General features: G+C 46.8%; 1 protein-coding gene across 1 annotated transcript in view; it reads left to right on the top strand.

Moving 5' to 3' along the window:
• The first annotated feature begins 1,364 nt into the window (after positions 1 to 1,364).
• dnajc5ab (DnaJ (Hsp40) homolog, subfamily C, member 5ab) overlaps positions 1,365 to 15,972 on the top strand; it is a 19,211-nt gene continuing 4,603 nt past the window's right edge. The window contains exons 1-3 of the mRNA XM_080899168.1: positions 1,365 to 1,566; positions 13,537 to 13,703; positions 14,254 to 14,467. Of these exons, the coding sequence (XP_080755294.1) occupies positions 13,597 to 13,703; positions 14,254 to 14,467 (321 nt within the window). The 5' untranslated portion in view covers positions 1,365 to 1,566; positions 13,537 to 13,596. The remainder of the gene's footprint in view (positions 1,567 to 13,536; positions 13,704 to 14,253; positions 14,468 to 15,972) is intronic.

Below are 15,972 nucleotides of genomic sequence, written 5' to 3'. Positions count from 1 at the left end.
TGGAACCGGTCAGCATGCGAGCAGCAGCGTTCTGCACCAGTTGAAGGCGATGCAGGCAGGAACGATCTAAACCAGCATAAAGGGAGTTACAGTAGTCCAGCCGTGAAGTGATAAAAGCATGGACCACCCTTTCTAGATCGTTCCTGGACAGGTAGGACTTGACTTTAGCTAAAATCCGTAGATGATAAAAAGCTCCCTTGACTACGGAGCTGATTTGTTTATCAAATTTAAAAGCACTGTCAAAAGTAACACCGAGGCTCTTAATGGAGGAAGTACATTCGGAAGTTAGGGGTCCCATAAAATCAAAGGAAAGGTCGGGGTCTTTAGGAAGCCCAAACACAATGACTTCAGTTTTACTTTCATTTAGATGTTAAGTTAGTTAAGGTTTTGTAGCAGGAGGTCCTCCAATCGATGGGTCCTGTTTTCAAACGGTAACTCCAGCAGACCACCATATTTCTGTCATTTTCTTAAGGATGTGGAATTGTACATAAAATCAATATCAGGAGGCAGCACGGCGGTTAGCACTGTTGCCGCAGAGCAAGAAGGCCCTGAGTTCAATTCCACCGGGGTCTTTCTGTGTGGAGTTTGTATGTTCTATCCCTGTCTTTGCGTGGGTACTCCGGCTTCCTCCCACCGTCCAAAGACTTGCAGTTTGTGGGGATAGGTTAATTGGATAATCCAAATTTCCCATAGGTGTGAATGTGAGAGTGTCTCTGTTATCCCTGCTACAGACAGGCGACCTGTCCAGGGTGTAGCCCGCCTCTCGCCCTGTGGCAGCTGGCTCCCGCGACCCTGAAAAGGATCATCGGAAGCGAATGGATGCATGGATCAATATCAGCCTCCACCAACAAAAATGCTCTCAAAACAGTATATAAAATTGAATTTTTGCGTGTATTTATATAATTTTTTTTACCCCTGGTTTTGTGTGTTCATGTTCTGTTCTCTTGTATTCTTGATCTGTTTATATGTTGTATACTCATTGTTTGTTCAATAAAGTTCCTAAAAAACCTCCAGCAGACGTTAGGAGCGTAATTAAAGTGAGCAAGAAGCAGCTGGTTGTGATGTTAAAGGTGAAGCTATCAGGCGGCTGCTGCTGGCGCCTTACGGTGCTGTGAGGGCCGTAATGCTCGCATAAGGGTTTTACCACAAAAGAAATATGTAAAACATCTAAACACACGACGGAATCTACCGCCTCGACGCTTCCATCACAAACAGGGTTAACGTAAAACGTTTATCCCGGCTCCACGGAGTGCCACGAGCTCGACAGCGCCTCCTGTGGAGCAAGAAGCTCAGACAGCGGGCCGCTCCTCGTGACTTCCTGAGCGCTTGTGAGCGCGCCTGCTGTCAGCGGGAACGAGCAGGGCAGAAAGTGGGAGGGTTTGCGCGCGGCCGTTGTGTTCGGATTGACTGCGCGCCCCCTCCCGGTGTAGCCGTTAGCTCGGTGTCCGGTCGATGTTTTAGCGGCGGAGCGTGGACTGGAAGTGGGATGATAGTGTTGTAAACGTCGAGCCAGGCTTCAGCGACCGAGAGAGGACCAGCAGCCGCTCCGCCCCCGGGACAGAACAGGTAAGAAGCCCGGGCTAGCCGCTGACGTTAGCCGCGCCGCCGTCCTTGGATTAGACTCGGGCTAACAACATGGATGCTGCTGCTCTCACGCCTGCAGATTATCCGCTTTAACCTCGAGCTGAGCCCCCGGCCGTGACCGGCCAGCTCCGGTTTAGGTGCCCGGTGTGAGGGGCTCGGGCGGACTCCCGGTCCTCGTTAGTGTTTGTTCAGATGTGACAGATCTAATCGAGGGGAGACGAACGGGATAAGTCCGGCTTTAGGGACGGGGGAGGGGTGTGGGTCCGTCGGTTCTGATCAGAGGTCGCCGCCGTGTGGAGCAGGTGGGGTTACAGGTCGTGGGGTGCAGGTGGGTACTGGCCAACACCGTGAGCTGCACCTGTCCCCTCAGCAGGGGCGTAACCACGGTTTTTAAAAGGGGGCATGCGGGATGATGTTCCTGATCCTCTCAGGGATATAACCGAGGATGTTTTTTGGCTCCCCCTGGTTACCATCAAGGTCAAATTAATTTTAACACCAGAGCTGTGTGCCCACTGGTGTTCTCCCCCTAAAGTTCCCTAAACTCACTCGTTTAGTTCAGGCTGATCCCAGAGGCTCAGTTAATAACAGGAAGTAAAACTGCTAGCAGGATGTGTTTTAGTTTTGGTTTATCAAGAAGATGAGACATCTCCAGGGTGATGTCACCACCAGCAGTGGTTGGTGATCAGTTATGAGCATATTATCACCTTATCCATCCTGGTGTTGTGGGTAGGGGGACGTGTCTGGCCTTAATGAGCTTTGAAATATAAATAATGGTGAAGCCTTACCTGTGCATGCTGTCAGACACCTGCGAGTATGAGCACACAGCTGAACAAACAGCAGGACATCCAAAACCTAACAGGAAGATTCATGCCTGACCGTGTTTCCTTCACTCCTGAATCCCAGGACCTTTTACTGCTTCTTGGACTGTTACTGGGATCTTTGGGCCCTTGGTGAAGTTCACACCATTACCTTTAGGCAACAAGCAGAGCTGAAGATGCTCAGGTGTTCACTGGGAGTGAGTACGATGAGTCCATCAAAGGGACAGCTCAGAGTCTGAGAGGTGATGCTTAGATGGTGCAGAGGAGGGAAGGTGGATATATTGGACAAAGGATGATGAAGATGGAGCTGCCAGGCAGGAGGAGAAAAGGCAGGAGGTTCATGGATGTAGTGAAGGGTATGCGACAGAGGAGGATGCTGGGATCCGCTGTGAAACGAGGAGTCGTCGTGTCTATTACTGTGTTTCATCAGCAGGGACACAGATGGACTCTAATTGCTGCCTGGTCTCTGAGATATGATCTGCAGATCTGCCCGTCCCATTGGCCAGCTGCTGCGTGACCTCAGAGTCGGTGTGAGGCGTTTTCATCTGTTTATGTTTTAAATCTTTCATGACCTGCACACATCAGGGCTCCTAAAGTCAATTTTAACTGAGTCAGCTGGTCTCTGTTTGATGACTGATGATGACATCACTAGATCTGACACAAGTGGTCACGATGAGTCATGTGACTTTCATTCACATCGGATCACGTGATATCACAGCAGTTAGCGGTCAGCTGAGAGGAGCTGGATGTGGGCTGTTATTGAATACCTGATAGGTGTGTTTAATATACTTTAGTGTGTAAGATGGATAAAAAGCATCGGAGCATCACATTTAAAAATAAAATTAACATATCTGTCAACGCTCATTGATAGCTGCCTCTTCTCCTGTGGTCCAGCCTGCGATCAGCTGTTCTGCAGCTTCCTGTCACGCAGTTTGAGCCACGAGGACCCTTAAAACCCTAAAATTATCCTCCAGCTGGGACCAGCTGGCAAAAGATGCAAACTCAGCAGCCTGCTGAGTGCTTTAAGGTGATACTGTGCAAAGGAGGTAACACCTCGAATCTGATGAAACATCTGGTGACGCATAGCCAAAAACCCGAAGAGGAGAGTCCTGGCCCCTAGCCCTGCCAGTGTAGCAGAAATGATGAGGATGATGATGCAGCAGCAGCCGTTCTTCTCTGCGTGAGTAGCTTCATGTTGTTCGTGTGTAATTTACGTTGAGTAGGCTAACCACGTTATTACATTAATGCATGTAAGGTGAACTAGCAAACATCATCATAGTTACATGCGGCTGTCTTCTTGTTTGATAGAGTGATAGAGAAGGCTAACATTGTTATCTTTTTACAAAAAAACAGCTAAACATGAGAGGTTTTAGGACGAAGTTTGTGTTCTCCATTCTTTAAGCACCGGTTCCAACCAAAGGAGGTATGTTGTATCAACAGAAAAGGCTAACTTGGTTAACATGTTGCAGAAAAAAAGAGACTGCTAAAAATAAAAACATGAGAGGTTTTTGGACCAAGTTTGTTCTCCATTCTTTAAGCACCGGCACCGTTTCAAAAGTACCGGTTTGGATAAAACTAAACGATACCCATCCCTAGATAGGCTTCATGCTGTCAGAGAGAAAACCCACCAATCAGACAACCTTCTGTGAGCAGCACTCGGTGACAGTGGGAAGAAAGAACCCCCTTTTAAAAGAAAGAGCCAGGCTCAGGCAGGGGAAAGATGCTCGTTGTGCTGCTAGAAGGAAGGAAGTCAGATGCTGTGACGTTACGGAGTCACAGAGTCCTGACTGCTAAAAACCACAACTCAGGTTGTTTTAGCTCCTCACAAACACACCTGAGCTGTGCTTTTGAGGAGGTTTTTAAGATGAGTCACAGGGCACGGTATGAAGAGCTGCAGGTGGAAGCACAGGCGGAGTCTGGTTTGTTTTGTTTGAGAGAAGCTGTAAGTCACGTTTATGATCTGTAGGAATCACTTAAAACAGACTGTATGTGAAAGATGGACTTAGCAGCTGTGAGGTCAGCTGGTGTGAGCCCGCGATCTGAGCGTTTTCCCCGCTGCCATCTTTGGGGTTTTGAAATCGGGCGAGTGTTGCCACACGCTCATACAGTCATTGTCTAGCTCCGCCTCCCTGCATCCTCTGTTACTCTAACGGGCCATAACCAAACATCAGTCAGAAACCAGCGACTGAGACCAGAGACTCCTCGGGAAGGTATTCACTGAGCTCGAAGATCAAGCAGGGCTCTTTTTCTCACAGACTTCTATCCAATCAGAGCAGAGGAGACACCCCCTGCTGGACATCCGAGCCAATCCAAGTTTAAGATTCTCCAGCAAGCACGCAGCAGTTTCAACATTACTGGATCACAGGGGGATATGACCTCAAACTGTGTGGGTGTTTCTTTAATCTCATAAAAGTGCGGATGAGGTCAGAGGTCACATGCTGTGATTAAACATTCACCTTTACTGCAGCGTCCTGATGAGAGACGTGACACAGACACGGCACTGGTTTGACTCATGATTGCGTCAGGCCATCCTATCGCAGGCAGTCGTGTGATTGCAGGTCATCTGACTGCAGGTGAACCTTCACCTTCCCTCCTCCTCTGGCGTCGCTCGCCCTGCCTTAGATCAGTTGCTTCTCCCTCCCCGTCTCTGCTGCCTGAGTGCAGGAGACGCTGTGAGAGTTTCAGAGCTGTTGTGTTAATTGTGTTGAGGCGTTGTTCATCTGGAGTGCTTTTTGATTGGACGAGCAGATCAGTGTGATCTCAGCTGCTGTGTGTCATTCATCATGGCGTTTACAGGAAACGCATGAAAATCGCTGAAAATGTGAAGTTCAGACAGTTTGTGTGTTTCATTGGAGTGTGCAGAAAGCTGCTCTGATGCTTCCTGTGTGCAGCTCACTGATGAAGCTTCTGACTGCATGCTGATTGGACGTTAGCTCTCAGGTTTTACTGCCCCATGTTCATTTTTATTTTTGTTTAAATATTAGTGAAATTTAATTAACAGTGTTTTATATTATTTCTTTAAATCATTTTATCTGAAAAGTGTTTTGAGTGTCTTGAAATTATCCCGTGCCCCCCTTTAGACTCACCCCTGTGTGCCTCCAGGTGAAACTCTTTGCTCTCTGCCGTGCGTGCTATGACATCATGGTCAGCTCGTATATGCTCGTACCTGATATTCACGTGCTGCTCAGCTGTGTTTCTACTCACTGATGTGGGAGAAACTGGCGCTTAAGTGGATGAATTTGTGCAAATGAGAAAGCTGGAAGAGATTTCAGGCTCAGACGGCGAGAAGATGATGCTCTGTGGCTCGATCTGTAGGCGACACTCGCTGAACGAAGTGAACGCTCAGGCTCCCGACTCATGCAGCAGCTGTGTTTACTGAGTCAGCTGCAGCTGTCGATTACAGCCCTGTGTGTGTGTGAGCCAGTATGAATGAATTATACCGTCTGTTTGTCTTTGTGGTTTTCTTTACGAGGCCTCGTTTCACTGGTTTCACCCTCAGATGCGTCCCCCGAGGTGACGTTTATCCACCTCACCTGCGAGCTGAGCTCCATCACTGCGGTCGTCCTGCTCTGCTCATTATTTCAGCTCCTTTAAGAACCTACACATCCAGAATGATCTGGTAACTACACATCTGTAATCTGAGGACAACTGAGGACTGTCTGACACATCAGAGCGGTCTTTCTAGAAGCATACACCTGAGAGGTCAAAGCCCCGCCCTCCAGAGAGCGCCTCCTGCCTTCGTCTCCTTCACCCATCAGATGCTCTGATTGTGGTTTTCTTGGCTCATTTAGCAAATATCACAAATTTTCTTCAGAGCAAAATGTTATTTTCTTAATAAAAGAAAAGAAACTCTGATGTGCAGGTTGACTCACTGTAACGACTGAAGCCAGCGAGCTCTGTCTGTCAGGTAAAGCAGCTGCAGCACATTTATAGACCCACACAAATATCCGGTGCTGGCTTCATGACTTCACCTGGACTTCCTGCCTGCTTTGACCCTTTCACTGCTCATACTGAGGCTCTGACCTCTGGGTAGCTTTAGCTTTAGCAGCTCTGCCTCTGTTAGCGTCTTGAAAACCTCCGTGTTTGTTTGGGGGGCACCCAGTGCACATACGTGACACGGACCCGCCTGAAAACGCTGGGAATCAGCTGATCAGAGGTTTTCTTTCTAACTCTGTGTAAGTGCTGTGAAAACACAATCATGAAGTCGATACCACTGTTTAGAACAAAACAGGGACTGACATCACTTCCTGTTTAGTTGGGTTCATTTAGTACTCCAGTGACAAATTTGACTTCCTGGATTGTTTTGTTTTTGACATAAGATCATTACCATAAAACTGTTTTGCTCTTCAGAAGCATGCAGGTGGACTTTCCGTCCGCTAGTTTAGTTCATACGCGAGGTTCACTGGAGACGCTGGAATCGGTAAACTCGAGTATCTGGGGTGTAATTTGAAACTGAAATAAGAAAAACTGTGACAAACTACACCCTCATGATCATTATTCATAGGCCTGACCGTCTGTTACTGCCTATTATTATTCCGGTGGTGCTGCTGCCGTTATCCATCCTCTGGCTGGCTCTTTACTCGTGTTCGTTAACCCGACACACGCTGCCAGTACAACACTGCTCAGGACCTCGTGTAAACTGAAGGCGCCTGTGAAGCTTTGATGGGTCACTTTGTGTTTGCAGATGAGTGTGCGACCTGTGTGAGGCATGGAGATGGTTAAACCTCACGATGTTGGATGTTTCTATGCTTAAATCCAGTTTAAACCTCCAACAAACTAAAACGCTGCTGTGCAAAGATCAGTTTTTACTCAGGTTTATCTTTGAAAATCAAACGGCATCTCCTTCCTTCCCTCAGTGTAAAACCAGCAGTTGCTTCATGGTGACACAGCATGAGAGTGTTCACTGTGCCGTGGGTCGTTCTCCTCTCAGCACTGTGCACAACTACAAACAGGCTTTCTCCTCGCATATTTTTTTTTTTTACAGCAATCCACACACACACACACACACACACACACACACACACACACACACACACACACACACACACACACACACCGTGTGCTGTCACAGCGCTGCCTGTTTGTTCCTGCTTGTGGCCAGTTTAACTTTCAGATCACTGAACATGATCAAATCTAATTGGTTGCTCTGCTCAGATTATTATACACAAAGAAACCAACGTAGTCCTGCATGGGTTCCTCTCATTGGTTAATTCCAGTCAGCTGGCACTGTGCTACGATTGGTTATTCTGAGACTGTGTGGTGGGCGTGGCTTGGTGATGCATAGGGAGGCCATCTGGTGCCATAGAAAGTTAGAGAGTTTAATTTTACACGTGTTTGTTGTTGTTTTGATCCACTGCACAGGTGATGTTTACCTGTGGTTTGCTATGTGTGGGGCCTGTATGAGTCTGACAGCTGATAGCTGCAGGTACATTCATCCTGTCAGCAATGAAACATGAAATATTTTAGCTTATATTGTGTTAAAATATAGTTTTTCTAATTACTGGCATCGAGTGCTGAGAGATTTATTAGATCAGCGGTCATAAACGCGAGCCTGTCAGCTAACTGAATTCATGTTTTTACCCAAATTTGAGCCGCAGAAATGACTCAAGCACAACATGAATATTACATTCATAATAACATGCTCTACTCTTTTTTTTTTTTTTTTTTTTCTGCTTTTTTCAACTCTAAATTTACAAATTCTTGGACATCAACAAACAAATTAGATTAAAGAGCTTGTTCATCCTGGTGGATTAACCATTGCAGACATATAAAAACATAATTTTGATAATTACTAATACTGTTAATTCAGACTAATAAATAGAATAATCCTTTACAGGGCTCGCAATATCGCTAGCCCGACGTCCTGGAGCTAGCGATTTTTTCAGTCTGGCTACCAAAATCTATCTCTGCCCTGCCCGTCGGGCTATCATAGGAAGGAAAAATATATGTCAATGCTTTTGCATTCTTTCAGAAATGTAGCTGGGTAATTATGTCATTGGCATCGGTGAGCCACTGTCAATATGTGACATATTGAAATCACGTTTGAATTTGCGCTTGTTTTTTTTGCTTTCACTTTGCAATCGCGCGAACTGTGTATAGAGAGCGACAGCACTGATCTGTGAGTGATGATAATTTGCGCACCAATTCCTCTGACATCGTCTTATTAATCGTTAGCTTACTATGCAAACATGACAAGTGAAATCTCCCGCAGCTTAAACATGTGAGAGGTTGATCGCGCAGAGAATCGCTGAGCTTATGTGAGTGAGTGTGTAAAAGCAGCAGGATATATATTTGACTACGATGACCTGGATGACTGAGAACCTTCACAGACAGATATATATTTTAGATCTGCTGAGCCAAATAAGACAGGTCAGGGTGAAGAAGTGACAGCCAAAGAAAAGCTTACCACAAAACGGAGAAGTTATGACAAATCAGACTATAAGGCAAAAAGAAAGTGCAGCTTTATGGTTTCATGGACAAAAGAATTTCTGTGGCTGCAATATGACGAGCTAAATAACCAGGGCTGCACATAAGTGGTCCGCAGGTGCGCATTCACTGTCAAAATAAAAAACACGCACAAGATAAGAAGTTGCAACGCGTGTTTGCGTACATAAGATTTTCAGGAGGCGGACAGACATTTGTTTAGAACTCTTAAAGATGTCGAAGAAGCTCCTTTAAGCAATTACTGTGATGTTCCTCCACCTCCAAACAAATGTCAGAAGGAGTCCGAACCACAAGAGAAGCACGTATACTCGGAAAAGTGGTTGCAGGAGGTGAGCTGGCTTCAAACAAATGATGAACGCACAGAGATGTGGTGCAGAATGTGCCGTGAAAATGTAATAAATGACAAATTAAAAAGGCATGAACATTTTTTTGTATCGAAAAAACATCGAACCGTGAATTTTGTGTATCGTTGCACCCCTAAAATAAAAAATAAATAAATAAATAAATATATATATATATATATATATATAAAAGATACTGCGCAGGACCCTCAAGCTCCCAGGCCTCTGGTAGAGGACCCGAGCTTGAAGGATAAACCGCCCGCAGGGGCGTGCTGGGTGTTTTTTTTATATTTTATTTTATTTTTTTGTTTTGTTTTGTTTGTTTTCACGGTTCGGTTCGATACTTTGGTGTCACGGTTTGATATTTTTTCGATACAAAAAAATGTTCATGCCTTTTTAATTTGTCATTTATTAAAATTATAAATATATATTTTAACTCAAAAGTACAGTTTTTAAATTTAATGTTGCTGAAACAACAAAGGGATAAAAAAATAAATCTATCTGAGAAATCCCTCATCTTTGGAAAAGAGAGTTTATTACAGAGAAATGGCTCTTTCAAAATAAAAGCTCTACTATACTCTTCTTCTGGGCTATATTCTCAGCAGCATATTAAACATATCAGGTCCCCATAAGGAGAATCCTGTGCTAACGGCTGTCTAAATGACTCGGTAAAGTTTGTAGCATGCGTGCTTGTTGTTTTGTCTGCTTCCACTTGTCTTTGCACTAGGATGATGTCGGAGTAAATGTGCAGTCATATTCGTTGTGTTCCCACTAGTGCTGTCAGCGTTAATCTGAAATGACGTTAACGCCACAACACGGCAAATCTCCGTTAACGAGCTACCGCCGATCGCCCCGTGCGTGGGGCTGGACGGCCAACACGTTAACGAGCTAACTGCGCTAACACACTAGCTCCCACCCATGTAACTGAGCATTGCGTGGCACATCCAACATACTGTTTTACTTTTGTCCATAACGCGCTTACCTTCAGGGTCATACGTCACATGAAGACCAAAATAGTTCCAAAGGCCAGATCTGAATGAGGCTCAATTTGCCATGTTGCAAGGAGACCTTAACTTCTGTCTCGCTAGCTTGCGCTGCGCTCAGTGGATCTGCGCTCGACAGTGCAGCCTAGGCGGAGTAGTCGAACACAGATCCACTGAGCGCTCAACACAGACAGCATCGTCAGAAGGAAAGCTGATAAAATAAATTACAAATGTTGTATTGTTCGATACATATGCGTACCGAACCGAAAGCACTGTATGAACGGTTCAATATCGATACGAGTATCGTTGCACCCCTAATAGATCTCATAATAATCTGACAATACTATAATATTGTCCATATTTACATCACCACAGTGAGATGACTTTAGTCTCATGAACAACATCAGCTGATTGTTATTTACTAGCTAATCTTAAATGACTGTTCAGCACAGACATGAAGCCCAACAATCATGTTTACAGTCCCGTGGTCTCAGCCTCATCAAAGTGATGTCATGACAAAAATGAATGACCAACAAAACATTTTTCTCCTTCATTTCTGTCACACAAAGCTGTATGTAACGTGCCTCGCGGTTTGTATCATGGTTGCTAGGCAACCTGAACAGCGCGACGAAGGCCAGACCGTCCTGTTTCACAAGCCTCGCACTTCCGCACTTCTCGTACTCATAGCACGCACCGTGCGTAGTACGCGTACTTCAAGCGTGCAGTCTCTTAATTGGCACGCAGCCATGGTCACTCCATTAAACCAAGATGGCCGAGACCAAAATGCTAAAATTGCAGACCAATGGGTGACAACAGGGAGGCGGCCTCCATCGTTTATATACAGGCTGTGAACTGGCTGTATGTGCAGGAAGTTTGAAAATGTCAGTGCGGGGTCGCACGTGTGCAGGACACACCACTCTTTGCTTTTACTCTGGCGTTTACACTCAGGAGTGGAAGTGGACTGTTGTGGAGAGAGCAGCGCTGCATGCGTCAGGTGTGTGGTTACAGCTCATCAGAGAGGCGAGCTGTGTGGGCAGATGGTTTCCTGTATATTTAAGTCTACTCCGTCAGTCTGTGTTGAATTGGCTTACTGTGGTCTCTAAGCCTGCTAACCCCCTGCACACCTGCCTCCTCACAGCTCAGGTGTTCCTGCTCGGGACGGCCAGTGTGCAATCCTCTGCAGGAAGATGCACCGTTTCCCGCCTGTACTGTGGTCTCTTCGATTAGCATGAAGAAACACTGCAGGTGGATTTGTTTTCATGCACTGCCGGGTGAGCGCACCTGCTCGCATCTCTCCACTCTCACGTTCATTCAGTCAGGACTGCACCAGATTTAAAGATTCTCCTGTGGTGGAGTTATGAATGAGTTTTATCCCTTCGCTGACCGAAGGGGCCGTTCAGCAAATTAATAAAATGAATCTTCTGTGGGGATTTCACGCCCCCTGGTGGAGAGGTGGAGCATGGACGAAGCCGTGACGATCATTTCCTTATAACCTGTTAAAGAAAGCACTCGGCTCATCCTTCGTTCAGCCACTCTGACAACAGCGACTCCCTCGGCTACGAGTTTGAGGTCATAACTCAGAATTTTGCCGTCAGTATGAAAGCGTCATCTCTGTGGTAATGTCACCATCGTTTTTCTCAGGGGCGGAGCTTAGAAAGGCCCAGCTGAGAAGTGCTTATCTGGATCCAGGTATGTGTAGAGGACTAACCTGGACATTTGATGCACTGTCAGTACAGATTCAATGTTTCAGATCTTTGAGTCTAAGCAGCGCTGCAGGTGACGCACCTTTGCACTCGCGCACACCTGCTGCAGGTCACTGCAGCTCGTACGTGTCAGATTTGCTTTAAACACAATGAGCAAGTTCAGGACACGGATAGTAAACCTCTCTCCCCTCTGCTCCTGCCCGGCCGGCTCTCAGGTGAGCTTGGGTTACCTGACTTTAACCGTTTATTCCTTTCTCCTCTTAAAGCACGCAGCAGCGCGTTAGCGGATTAGTGGACGCGAGGAGGCGGCTCACAGACGGGAAGCAGGAAGTTGCTCGTCTCATATTAATCCAGGTTTTCCCTGGACCATCGCCGCCGTGTGACGGTCTGGTGAGCGTCTCAGTATCTGTGAAAGCAACAGCAGGAGGAAAGACGACCTGCGGGTGTAGACCGTCAGCTGATGTTTGCAAACAAATATTAAAATCAAAATCAGAACCAAACTACTCTGAATGAACTGCTTTCTTTGTCATATCGACCACACGTCACCACCGGGACTTACATTGTGACGCACGTCAGAAAAAGGCACAAATAAAATAAGCATCTAAATAAGAAAATATCGATGAATAAAAAGAATAAACACAGATTGGTGATGACACTGTAGTGGTTGTAGTGCAGGGTTGCGGTGTCTACCTGTGACCGTGGAAGATCAGCTGTCAGATATTTGAGCGGTGTCCTGATGGCAGCGGCTGATACGCTGTGCTGCCCGCCCTCCATAGAGCTGTCCCCGCCCTGCAGCCTGCAGTCAGCTCCCGGGTCTGAGCACCATGATGTCAGGGCTCTGCTCTGTAAGCAGACGGGTCCGATGGTGGTGTCGTCTGCAAATGTAACGACGGTGTTGGAGCTCTGTGCACAGGGTGCTCAGCAGGGGCTGGGCACACCTCCCCGGGGGGCACCCTGGGAGTGAGAGCTGTGTTTGACATGCCGTCACCTCTAACAGATCAAGTTAAAGCGGAGCTGTTTCACAGTCATCGGCCTGCTGAGGGTTGGATTGTCCTCCGCACAGCGCGGCCTGCGGGCCTCCACCCGACTCAGACTACAGCGTCCCCCCACAGCCAGCCTGGTCCTGTCACTTATATCTGCCAGCTCTTCACTTCATTCCTGTCCCAGAGTCCCATCAGTGCAACAGAACAAAAACTTGTAATAGCAAAACTGTAAATGCAAAATCCACATAGTCATAAATGATGGAGTACAGCGTGTTCAGTGTTCAGGTTAAACTGATCAGGCTGTCGGCTTCATCCTCAGCCTCACACTTGTTTTTGGAAGTTAAAGGGTGGCAGTCCCAGCTGACCGTCCCCTTGCTCTTATTCTGAAAGCTCAAACCCTGCTCAGCAGCTTCCTGTCCCCCAGACAGTGTAAACAGAGCTCTGATGACCTGATGCAGGTCATCGTCAGGTAATTTCAGGCTGTAAGAGTCCTGACTGAGTTCAGCTCCAGCTCGGGAACGAGTGCGACGGCTTCCCAGGTGCAGCGCAGGTGTGATCTGCTCTACCTGCAACCGCATCACCTCATTACCACGCTTTGTGTTCTCACAGAGATAAGGACACACTGAGGCTGCAGGTGAAAGGCTCATATCCTCAAACTTGTTTCTGGGTTTACCTGACAGGTGTGAGGCTGAGTGAGCGAGCGAGCCCGTGAGAGAAGCACAGAGAGAGAGAGAGAGATCATGGATCACCAGAGACAGAGGAGTCTGTCCACATCAGGAGAATCGCTCTACGCCGTGCTCGGGGTCGACAAGAACGCCACCACAGAGGACATCAAGAAATGCTACAGGTGCGTGCGCACACACACACAAGTGCAGCAGTTGGCCACTAGAGGGAGCCAGGGTCAAAGGTTATAGAGCATGTTGAAAGGATTGTCTGTGACTCCCCCTCCTCACACACGGGTCAGCTTGCAGGAGCTTTTCCTGCCACAGCTTCACCTTCCAAAGCCAAACAGCAGAGAGCAGATTCATCTTTAATGTTTTTCCTGTTTCTAACACAGCTGTGGAGGAAAGTCAGAAAATGACACCCGATTCATCCCGACACACAACATCGTTTAAACTCATTTCCTCCTTTTTCCTGTTCAGTCTCTGTTTTATATATTTTCTGAAAATGCATGTTTTAATTCATTCTTCTGTTTAATTTGAGTAAATAATAACCACGGGTTTCTCACTTTTCTGTGTCAGTTTCAAAAGAAAAAAAAGAAAACAGAAATAAAAATGTGTGTCAATAATCAGGGAAGCTGCGGAGATACAGAAGCAAGTGAAAGGTGTCCCACTTTAAAGTGAATAAGCAGCTCAGACTTTCGCTCCTTTGATTCTTTCTTTATTTGTTGTTTTTAGGAAGCTGGCGCTGAAGTTTCACCCAGACAAAAACCCGGACAACCCCGAAGCAGCAGACAAGTTTAAGGAAATCAATAACGCCCACTCCATCCTGGTGGACGCCACCAAGAAGAACATCTACGACAAATACGGCTCCCTGGGGCTGTACGTGGCCGAGCAGTTCGGAGAGGAGAACGTCAACACCTACTTTGTTCTGTCCAGCTGGTGGGCCAAGGTGGGTCGGCGTCCACGACCGCAGGTCTCGCAGCGCGTTTGATAAGCAGGCGTGAAGCTTTCAGGCGCTGCTCTTGTCTTTAATGTGCATCCGGGTACGTTCCCTTCCTCGCACACAGGTCAGCCTGTAGAGACCAACACAAAGGTTTTAGCCGTCGCACACAAACTCTTCGGAAACACGTGAACCGATGCAAATGTGACTGCAGCATCGTCCCTCACACGCTTCCAGGTGTGTGCCCGTGCTCACATCACCACCCGAGCGTCTGCAGGGTACCTCTGGGACCGGGCCGCCTTTAAACGCCTCCAGCAGTAACTCTGAATGAGCCCAATCAAACTGTGATAGGTGAGAGTTATCAAAGTGTGGTGATGATGATAGTAAACTTTGACCTTTCCAAACACAGTCTGTGACACATGACAGGTCCGGACGGACACTTAGGAACATGATGAAGAGAAATACTCATCGCTTTCCTGTTAAACAGACGTCTGCCATCCCAAAGAAAGGAACGTGTCTGCAGGCAGGATGGTGAAAGTCTGATTTTATGACCTTAGTTTAGATCGAACTGGGCTTGAACCTCAAAAATGCCTCTGAGAGAAGCTCCAGGAGGGCTGAACCGAAGCTGCGGACCTCTGCAGGTCACCCTGAGCCCACAGAGGAAGCGTTTACCCCGAGCTCATGTAGCTCTGCGTCCTGTCAAGGTGTCGGGACATCACAGCACACTGAGTGCGGCTTGGAGGCCGGCAAGAGCTTCACATGGAAGAAGAGCTTTGTTTAAAACTGCAACATATTTAAATCATTTCTTCAGGAAGTCATCGGGATGCCTTTTAGAGTTCCCAAAGTTGTCAGCATGAACCTCCAGACGTTCCAACTTCATGGCATGGCCTTGATCATTTCCTCGTTTATATTCATTTGTTAAAGATCAGTTGTGCTAATATTACTTTGTGTAGAATATTAGAGGAATTAATGAAATCACTGACACGTTACATGAAGAGCAGTGGTCCTAATATTGATCCCTGTGGGACTCCATGAATGAGACTTGATGGCAGGATGCTGTGGCAGCCATGCTGGGTCAGTGTGCCTCACACCTCCTCCTCCATGCTTCCGTGGGAACCATTCATGTAGAGACCATCGTTCACCTTTTCTGCACAAAGACACGGCAGGTGGAACTAAAGATCACAGCTCTACGCTCATCAAACCAAAGCACAAATTCCCACTGGTCTAATGTCCAGTCCTTGTGTTTCTCGGCCCAAACAAATCTCTTCTTGCTGCTTTTCCTTAGTCGTGGTTTCTCAGCAGTGCTGCCATCTGCTGTTTCAGTCTGTTATTACACTCTTAAATCCTGCTACTCATTCCTGCGTCTTTTGGGATCTTACAAAGCTTATAACGACGCGTCGACTATTAAATTAGTCATCGACGACTTTGATAGTTGACGACATCATGAAGCTCACTGAGAGGAGGCTGAGGGTCAACAAAGCAAAGGACGGCTACTTTAGAATCTAAAAGAAAAT

This window comes from Rhamphochromis sp. 'chilingali', assembly GCF_963969265.1.
Source record: "Rhamphochromis sp. 'chilingali' genome assembly, chromosome: 12".
In the NCBI taxonomy this organism is placed as follows: domain Eukaryota; kingdom Metazoa; phylum Chordata; class Actinopteri; order Cichliformes; family Cichlidae; genus Rhamphochromis; species Rhamphochromis sp. 'chilingali'.
The sequence above is the reverse complement of the archived record's forward strand: the minus strand, read 5'-3'. Positions and strand labels throughout refer to the sequence as shown.